Source organism: Quercus suber, unplaced genomic scaffold, assembly GCF_002906115.3.
Source record: "Quercus suber isolate HL8 unplaced genomic scaffold, Cork oak 2.0 scaffold_253, whole genome shotgun sequence".
Classification (NCBI taxonomy): Eukaryota; Viridiplantae; Streptophyta; class Magnoliopsida; order Fagales; family Fagaceae; genus Quercus; species Quercus suber.
In genome coordinates, this window is record NW_027069709.1 from 305,407 (window position 1) to 315,744 (window position 10,338).

The following is a 10,338-nucleotide window of genomic DNA, read 5'->3' on the forward strand; positions in this document are numbered from 1 at the left end:
ATCGTTGGAGCCAGAGTTTCCAGCGACACCGCTTTCTTGAATCTCCAGACACGGTTAATCACGACAAAATTTTTATATACAAAAATATGATTTTATGGATCTAATAATATCTTATACTATTAGCATCAAAGTTTATTTTAAGAGTTTTATAGTTTTTAGCCCCTAAAAAAATTATTTTATCTATTTTAATACTTTATTTTAAAATACACATAATATTACATACTTTATCCTTTTACCACGTTATTTACAATCTCTCTCTTTCATTTAAATAATATTTTTTGTGTTTACCATCTATTGAACTAGGTGTTAAAAAAATTGACTTTTGACAACATATGTAGTGAGTTTTTTAGGGCTTTGAGGGCTAAAATAACATTCATTTTATGTGAATGCTTTTAAAGCATTGGCAGTGGGGGCTACAAAACCCCCCAAATGGCTATTTTACATACTCAAAATGAGCTTTACCCATGTGTATATTACTAAATTTTTTTAGTAGCTGTGAAAAGTAAATTTGAAAATATACTAACCACTATAACAATGTTGGTAAAAACTAAATTTATTATTTTAATAAAAATATCTCTCTCTTCATTCTCTCATCTCTCTTAACCACCTCTCTCTCTCTCTCTCAAGTTAGTCGTCACTACATTTGTGTTGGTTGAGCATATATTAAATGGAGTGGATCTCTAATCTAAATGGTGGGTTTGGAAGTAATGGGTATTGATGCAGCGGTGGCTGAAATTTTTGTTGATCTTTCTAGGATTGTGGTGCAGCAATGTTGTAGTTCTGATGGTAGGTGGTTTGTGGGTTGTTGTTGTTGTTTAGTGGTGGTTTTTAGTTTTTCCATTTCAGTAGTGTTTCAGTATGTTGTGGTGATGGCTAGCTTTTGGTGGTTGGGCTGAGTTTTGATGGTAGGTGATTGCTGGCGTTGGTGGGATTGATTTGGTGGTAATTGCCGATTGTGTGGGTTTGATGGAGTAAGAGACGAAAGAGAGAGAAGTTGATTGTTTATATTATTGAATATAGAGTACTTAGTGGAAATTGCCGATTGTTTATATCCAGTTTTTATTTTATTAAGTTTTATGTTAAATAAAAACTGGAATGTTGAGTAAGTTATAAAATAGTATAGCAAAATAAATAGAGTGAGTTTTTAGAGTTTAATGCTCTCATGAAAACCAAATTTACATATTAAAACAATTTTTAATTACAAAGCCTATTAAGAAACAATAGATACGTGAGATTATATTCAATAGTAGAATTTTTAGAATATAAAATCCAATTAAATATTGACCAAAAACATTAGCAAAAAAATACACAGGACGTATCTTAAACGTGTTAAAATTTCATATATATATATATGTATATATGAGAGAGAGAGAATCTCAACCTTATTTATTAAAACTTGATATAGCAAATTTAAGTGTCCTTTCCATCAACTAAAAGAGGCACCTACAAACCACATAATGCCTCCTAAGAACATAATTTTCTGATTGATAAATTCATATTTTCTGACAGTCCATATAGAGATAACTACAGGTATGCCACACATTAGACTAATCCAAGGGGAAACAAGGATTTTCCACAACGTTTCCCAGTGGGGCCAATAAAAATGGCAATAATGTGTTAGCCTGATCCCATATTACCTTAATATTGTCTCCTACAATAAAATTATTTATTACTCCAAATATTTAAGGGTGTGGCCAGAGCCTAAAACTAAAAATTACATCCGGGAGATCAAAAGCGGGACAGACACTGAGGCCTCCTCACCCATGACTGGCTGGAACAAATCCAACTCCCCATATCGTTCCAAGACTCTCATCCTACAGTCTTCAGCAGCCATCATTCCTGTAGAGAATGCACCATGCACTGACCCTGGGTAGTTTGAGCTTGTTGCCTCCCCTGCAAAGAATAGGTTATCCACTGGGATCCTAAGCCTCTCATACAGATCATGGGGTTTCCCTACTGTATCATAGCTATAGGAGCCAAGCGAGTTAATATCAGTGCCCCATCGAGAAACAAGATACTGAATCTGCACAATTCAAACCAAAAACAAAAACAAAAACTTTTAGTTAGACTCCTAGGAAAGGCCTTGGTATGGAACTCATCAAATTTAGAAAATAAATAAATGAAATGCGTAACAGTCTTATGTATATTATTCAAACTAGAAGTATTACCGGGGCAGAAGCATTTGGAAGTATCCTTTTGAGTTGCAAATAAGCAAAATTAGCAGCAGCTTCATCAGACATTTTCTCAATGTCTTTGGCTAGCTGCCCAGCTGGCATATAAACAAGGACAGAGTGACCAGTAGCCTTGTGAAGATTTAGAAAGTAACTGCACCCATAAGATGTCTCTGCAACCACTCCTAGGAACTCAACATTTGGCCAAAACACTTTTTCAAAGTGCAACACAATTTTATTCTCAATCCCCACACCAAGTTCAGAAATGGCTGCTTCCTTCCACTCCGGCAGCTTTGGTTCAAACTTTATGCTCTTTACTTTTAGCACTCCCAGAGGTACAGCAACAATTGCAGCATCTGCCACAAATGTTCTCCCATCTTCAACTGTCACCTTCACTCCATTATATCGCCTTACAATCTTTGTAACCCTGAGGGCAAGGACAAAAATTGCTAGCTAATTAGGTAATGAACAGATTACAGCACATGTAGGGCTGAAAAACAAAAAAATTGTAAATAATTAATTCATACCTATGGCCCAAGCGGATGTCAAGACCTTTAGCAAGAGTGTTTATAACAGGTATGTAGCCCCTGACCATAAGCCCATGACCACCAGGGAGCAGTTCTTCCTGTATGTTTTGGAGAAAATTTGCAGAATGCACTCAATATATAGCTATTAGAAATATAGCATAAACCAGGAAAACCCCCACCCAAAGAAACAAACTCCAAGAGATTATATTTGATTTTGTTCATTGAGTAAAATCTTATCTAGCTAAGATTATTTATTTCCTTCTCCTGGAGATGAGGCATTTTCTTTTAATTCTTAATTCATTATTTCTGACTTCTATACCCCATACGATAGCCACTAATTCAATATGACAATGTTTAAATTTGAGACAGGAAATGAAAAACACTAGCCACAAAGGCAAGTGGCCTCTCTCTCTCTCTCTCACACACACACACACACAACTTGCTTGGAGGCATCCCTCTCTCTTGATACTTATATGGTGCGAAAACATACTGTGCACCAAATCAATAAATATAGAAATTTGTAAGTTCAAAATAGTTTTATCTGTCTTCCTACAGCAATCGGAGCAACACTGACACAGAAAAAGGATAGATGGGTGATCCAAATATGACCTCAACCAAGCAAATACTAGTCAGACTCTGCCCACCTTCTAGCTAGCATTATATTCCTATATCTAATGAAAAAGGAAGGGAAAATAAATTGCAGGAAGAAGAGGGAGAAAAGTGGAAGAGGGGAAGCAATTAGAAATGTAAAAGTCCAGAATTTTGATGAGTGACCATCTTCTCCTACTACATGTTATATGTTATTAATTATCTTAAGGATGGCACTAAATTAGTCATTATAAATTATATCCCAATCCAATCAAACTACATTTGATAGACTATTTCATTTTGGGCTAAAATGCCTTTTGATTCTTTAGTACCAAAACTTGCAATTAACACCCTCAACTTTAGAATTTCTATCATTACTCTTCTAAACAAAATCATTTGAGTGGAAAAAAGTAGGAAAAAAGAAAAATTTTAAAATGCACTGTTTTGGGGTATATAAAGATTTACAGTTGATGGAAGGAGCAGATTAAAAGCAATTTTAAAGTTATGACTGTTAACAGAAAATTTAGAATCTTAAGGGACCAAAATAACAGAGATGGATAAGTTATTTCAGCCTTAATTTTGTGTTTCAACGAGGAAAAAAGAATCAAACTAACTCAATTATAAGCTTACACATTACAATTATGAGGGGTTTTAAGTCATTAAAGATGAAATCAGATCTACTAATTCTAATGCAATTACAAAACATGTCACATTATTGCAATAATGAGAATGAGGGAAAGTGTCTTTGTGCAATAGACCAGCTACATACCTAGAGGTAAGCAGTCATGCAGTTAAACAGGTTAAAAGATTCCACAATAAACCCTTTTTTTTTATAGAATTAGCGAACTGATCATGCATGGTAAGTTACTTGATTACACTATTCGTTTCAGTCGCTTTCTTAAACAAATACATATATATTACATCAAGAGCCAGAGAGTCAGACACCTAGAGTGCATTGGCTTGGACAATTGATGAGGAGGAAAGAGTTTCTGGAGCGGGATTTAGAGGTAGCAATGGCAATGAAGGAGATGAATGGTGATAAAGCTCCAGGATCTGGTTTTACTCCAGCATTTTTTCAACACTATTGACAGGTCCTTGCTGGTGACATTATGACCCCCTTTTTAAAAGAATTTCATGATTCATGTCAATTTGAAAAATCCTTACATGCCTCATTTATTACATTAATACCCAAAAAAAAATTTAATGCCCTAAATATTTTGGATTTTAGATCCATTAGCTTGGTTGGAGGCATACATAAAATTGGAAGCAAAAGTGTTCGCCAACAGGCTGATAGTGTTGGAGAAATTAGTATCTAAATCACAACATTTCCCCTGAAGTGAAGTTTTTCTAAGATTATATGAGTTGTTTCTGGCCAAATTGGATTTCTCAATTTGATAGGTTAGCTGATTTCAAAGATATCCCACTTTTTATAAGCTAAAAGTAGTAGAACGATAATAGTGAAAATATCAATGATTCCACATAGGTTTTTTTATCTAATTAATTGAATAGTATAGTATATAAATGTTTCTAAGTGGATTCAAAGCAAGTTCTCTATCAGCTATTGTTATTCCAGATTGCCAACTGGGAACCACAAAAGATCAATGTGCTCTGCTTGCTCTACTCATCTCCAAGTTTCCACATAAGCCTTTTTTCTTTTTTAGTCCAACTTAAGAAATTACTACAGTGCAAATTTAAGATTCCATTATTTGCCACTATACACTTCTCATTCTGCCCTTCATCTTCAATATGTAAAGATTCCTTTTCAATGCAAGATAGATACCTCAAGCAAGTAGTGTAATATCTAAATTTTTTGAAGGATAGAAACTTGCCTGATCCCAACATTTTAGTGAGATGGTCTCAGCATCCGCAGCAAACCAGCCCTCCATTCTACATAAATACCACTGAAGAACCTTATGAGCAAGCCCCTCCAACCTGTATGCAAGGGCCAACTTTAGGTAAACTATGTCTTGACTGTCAAGAAATGAAAAAATAAAAAAGAAAACAATTATTGAAACAACGTTTTATATTGATCAAAACCTCAACTCTGGCCTCCTCTCAAAGACAATAGAGAAAGCATTTAGTATGGACATGTCACTGCTCAATTCCTCTCTTATTTTATCCGTCTGCATTCATGAAGAAAAAAAAAGTGAGAATCAATACCATTTGAAACCAGAGTAATAGAATTTAGAAGCGCATACAAAGAAAACTTAAGCATTTTCACCATTCAGTAACTTGTGACAATGTTATGTACCAAGAATAATGAAAAGATTATATCAAATAAATAAAAATAAAATATCACTTGCCTCCTTTAAAATGCTCTCAAATGCTTCACCAACTTTTGTGACCAACTCTTGAGGAACTTGATTGCCATCCATATCAAAGAGTGCATAGCTGCGGAGAACATATAAAATATGAAAATATATCCTTTCACAGCTCTAAACATAGAGGTTGAAGGAAATCATACTGCATAGACAGTAAAGATATAGCCACCCAAGGAAATGTCACAAAATAGAAACAAAGCTTAAACTTTAGATGTTACCAATGTAATCACATACAAGAAGACAATCTATGAATGAGACACTGCTGATTTGACAAAAATACAAAACAAAAAAACATAAAATAATACATATGATGGAAAACTTCTAATCAATGAACATAATCAACTTAGTTCAGGAAGTTTTCCTCCGTTATTGGGATACTAATTACTATACAAGTACCAGGTTTGAGCAATTTAGAAGAAAACACTGTGAGAAGCAGCACAATCACTAAATTCAGGAATGAGAGAGAGGGAACCTACAAGATATAGTAGTCCTCTTTCACAGCCTGGAAGCCACAAACATGAGAGAGAAGAGATAAAAATGTATCAACAATTTTACCACAGTTACTCAAAAAGTATATTTCAATGTTTTAATTGTTTCTCATTGAATTTAGGTTATTGCTGGAAGCAATTTGAAATTTTAACCTATATTTAATAAAAAATAGTACTGTGATTTGTGTAAAAAAAATATGTTAAACATAAAAAGATAGCGTTGGTTGAGAATTTTGAACATGCATGAGTACCTCAACTTGATCAAAATCAAAGCAACCAAACTATCTTTTTCTTTCTGCTAGTAACAAATAAACTTCCATAAGAAAACAAGAAAAGAAATCAACCACCTACTTTGGCGCCAGCCAGTGCACCCCAAAAGTCAAGAAAACAAAGGACCAAAAATTATGAGCAACTGAACAATAAAGCAAAAAATCATCCATTATTTCACTACTGGTCTTGCACATCCAAGACCAATTGACCAATGATATCTTCCTTTTAGTAAGGTTGTCTATGGTCAAATTTTATTCAACGCTGCTGTCCACACAAAGAATGTCACTTTCCTGGGCACTTTGTTATTCCAAATTCCTTTCCACAGAGAACTATTTATGCTAGCATCTCTCAAACATTTTCATTCGTGACAAGAAATCCATTAGTGAATCCACCCACTCCATCTCCCAATCATGAAAAACATGAATAAATCTCATATTCCAATAGCAAGTCCATCCATCCCTCAAATTGGGTGAAAATCTCTGATGCTAAAGCAACCAAACTATCTTAAATCAAAAGTCTTAAAAAAATAAAAATATGAAATAGCTTGCCATGCCACAAAGCAGTGTTTCAAAGTGATTGTAGATTCACAATATATTTATAGAATTAGGCAAAATACTGCTTTGTGGCATGGCAAGCTTTGTGGCATGGCAAGGTAGGCATGCAAGTTAAGTAGAATTAGGCAAAATACTAGCAGGCCAAAGGCAACAAACTGAAAGATATATTTACCTTTCCAAATCATGATCATACAACACAGAGTTGTCTCCGCTAGTACGGTATAAGGGCAGTCCCAGTCTCCCAATCAATGGTGCCAAGGGATTCTCTTTACATACTCCATGCAACCTAAGCCATCATGATTGACATATAAGTTTTTATAATTAATAAATAAGCAACACCGAATATTTACCTAAAAAATGGATTTTGCAAAATAGTAAGTTTACCATGAGGCACCCAAGTCAACTGGAAAACCAAATGAATAATCAGTGTGAACTCGACCACCAATTCTATCCCGTGATTCCAACAGGACAACCTGGAACCAAAAAAGAAGAAGAAAAAGAAAAAGCCCTCTCCTTAGTCATTACATCTAAGTGTGATGCATCTTGGTGCACGCACACACCAAATCACAAATATAAGGCAATACATATTCTTTTAGTATCTTATTAGTTTGTTACCCAATATGCATATATAAGGTGAAAAAAGCTTAACAATTGTCGTATTTGCTAAATTTTAGGTGATACTAATTACTAAGTCAACCAGAGAAATGCTAAATAAATTTCCAATCACAAGATGAGCTCCACCACATTACTATTATAACAAACTAAGACCAAATAGTTGCAGCTCAAGTAAGCCTTAATCAGTTAACCCCAACTAAACTTGGGTCAGCTTCATTTTTTTTTCCCCTTTCTAAGCTAATGATCCTCATAATTTTTTCAATCAAAAGCTGTAATGCATAAAATCTCAGCTGCTTTCAAGCAGGGAGTTAAGAAAGAGTTGACAAAATCCAGGTAACATTGATGTATGTATATAAACCAGTGTCACAACTAGAATAAGGCATCACAAAGAATGATCATGATACTTTGTTGTTCATGATTATACCTGAAATGAAGCATCATGAAGAGCACGCGCAGCTGCAATTCCAGCCATACCACCGCCAATGACGATGACAGATGGTTTTCTCTCCACATTTGAATAGCACAGACCTACACCAACAAAAGATTCTTAACTCACAGAGCTCAAATCCACAATACCAATTTAAACTTTCCCCATCATATATTCATAATTAATTCACTTTTTTTTTTTTTTTTTTGGTTGAATTCATGATTAATTCACTTAAAATTCATTTGGAAACAACTTATTTAACTGAAACTAAAAATATTTTGCTGAAAGTGTAGAAAAAAAAAGTTAAAAAGTAAGCTGAATAGTAGTCAAAAAGTCCAGTAAGACTTATAAATAGTAACAAAAATAAGCTAAAATTGCAAATAAGCTGAAAATTTTAGCCCATTCCATACAATCTCTTATTTCCATTTCCACCATCCAAACAGAACATAGTTAAGAATGTCTTTAATAAAAAGGACCTAATATTTTAGCAAAAATTAACAGCTTTTGCTTTTTCTTGTTACCCTTGTCCAAGTCCAACAGCAACTAAGGGAACCTTCTTAGTGTGCTATTTAAAGCCAAAAGAAATGAATAATCTCAGAGGCTTCATCAAACCATAACCCAAATATATACATATTTAATATATGGTCTACAGTCACAAGAAACAATTTTCACAACTATCAACGTGGCAAGTTTTAAGTGACATCAGTGATGAATCATAATTGAATCAATAAAGGCCTAACTCAACATTTTTTTTTTTTTTGGGAACAAATGAAAATCAATATTAAAATAGTAATATCACTAGTATTAGTGCTCATATAAAAATCCATAATAATCTATCCAACCGACTTCTGTAAAATTTGTTAGGTCTTTTTCTCTTTTTGGTAAGTAGTATTTTTTTATAGGAAATCTTGGTAAGTAGTATTAGTAAACAATAAGACAACAATTCTCACAACTCGATGAGTTGGCACAAGGACCACCGACATCAATTTTTTTTTTTTTTTTTTTTTTTTTTTTTTTTTTTTTTTTTTTTTTTTTTTTTTATGATCATCAAAATTTAAATTGAAAAAAAAAAAAAAAATCTTACAAAAACGCATACCATAAATATAGGGCCTGTAAAAGTAAATTTTGTTGTCCTTTTAATTTTAATTAATATTTTTTTTTGTAGATACGTTTTAAGGCAACAACAAATCGATGAAAACCAAAAATGAAAGCTTAAGATTGAAATAAAAATAAAAGGCCAGCACAGAGACACAGTAAAATTAAAAGAAGATACAAACCTCTGCGCAATTGGGGATTACTCGTGGTGCGTCCAGACTCCATTTTGCAACGAAATTCGGGGATCAACAGTAAAACGACAATTACTTAAACAAGAATAAAAATGACAACAACTACTACTACTATTATTATTATTATTAGTTAATAATAATAATAAAGGATCGAGGGTTTTCTTGTGGAATTTAAAGAGGGAAGGAGGCAATTGAGGTGAATAATGAAGAACAAAGATTAAAAGACACGTAATAAAGTGATTTGAATTCGAAGAAGAATTCGAATAATAATTCAAGAAGAAACCCAGCTTCCCAAACCAGCTCATACAGCTCTCTATATCTCTTAATCTGAACAATTCAATCGAATTTCAAAATCCTAAATGAAATGGCTGAGGCTGATGCAGAGAGAGAAAAATTGTTTGCGTTGGGAATTGATTTTTTTGTTTTTGGTTTTGGTTTGGTTGCGTTTGGGCTTGGTTATATTTATAGAGACTTAAAAGGTGGGTGGGTTGATTTTTGTGCTTAACATCCCCACACGGAAATACTCATTCTACACGCGCCTAATATGCTAATTGTTTTACTCGCTGTCTTTTATGATACACGTGTTTGAATATATATTTAAATTGGGGTTGATAAAAGTATAACATTGGTACTTGCCTCCTTGGTAGGGCGTATGGTTTCGTTTACGAAATAGCCGTAGTCTGGTGAGATTATAATATTCTCTAAAAAGTTACTGCCACTGCCACTACTTTCTTTTTCTTTTTCTTTTTTCTTTTTTTCTCTTTTTTTTCTTTTCTTTTTTCTTTTTCTTGATAGAACCAAAAAGTTGCTGCCACTTGAGCCAACGAATTTTTTTTCTGTCGTTCTCTACACCGTGGGCTACTTTTATGAAACAACGTCAGATTTTTTAACTGGTTCAACTTTTCCTAATTTGTGCGTCAGATTTTTTAACTGGTTCAACTTTTCCTAATTTGTGCGTCAGATTTTTTAACTGGTTCAACTTTTCCTAATTTGTGCACTCACATCAGAAACTTTAAAAAATATAATTTTTAGTAATTTAGTGTGCGTTTGATTATCGTTTATTTTACTAAAAGTTAAAAATTTATTACTAA

The 10,338-nt window shown here is 33.5% G+C and overlaps 1 protein-coding gene across 1 annotated transcript; it reads right to left on the reverse strand.

Annotated features, from left to right (window-relative positions):
• Positions 1 to 1,360: 1,360 nt before the first annotated feature.
• On the reverse strand, positions 1,361 to 9,698 carry LOC112030214 (polyamine oxidase 2). Its single transcript, XM_024062907.2, has 10 exons — positions 9,239 to 9,698; positions 7,959 to 8,062; positions 7,304 to 7,392; positions 7,092 to 7,205; positions 5,590 to 5,677; positions 5,324 to 5,409; positions 5,116 to 5,218; positions 2,699 to 2,796; positions 2,169 to 2,598; positions 1,361 to 2,023 (listed from the first exon to the last, which is right to left on the reverse strand). Exons 1-10 carry the CDS (start codon positions 9,279 to 9,281, stop codon positions 1,715 to 1,717), a joined length of 1,464 nt encoding a protein of 487 aa, XP_023918675.1. The 5' UTR covers positions 9,282 to 9,698; the 3' UTR covers positions 1,361 to 1,714.
• Between the last annotated feature and the right edge of the window lie 640 nt (positions 9,699 to 10,338).

What these genes read in the sequence shown, in the direction of transcription:
- LOC112030214 (XM_024062907.2), bottom strand. Translation starts at nt 9,281, where the DNA reads ATGGAGTCTGGACGCACCACGAGTAATCCCCAATTGCGCAGAG. An exon ending in TAATCCCCAATTGCGCAGAG is followed by an intron (nt 8,063 to 9,238) that starts GTTTGTATCTTC and finishes TTGTTGGTGTAG; the next exon opens with GTCTGTGCTATTCAAATGTG. An exon ending in TTCCAAATGCTTCTGCCCCG is followed by an intron (nt 2,024 to 2,168) that starts GTAATACTTCTA and finishes TGAATTGTGCAG; the next exon opens with ATTCAGTATCTTGTTTCTCG.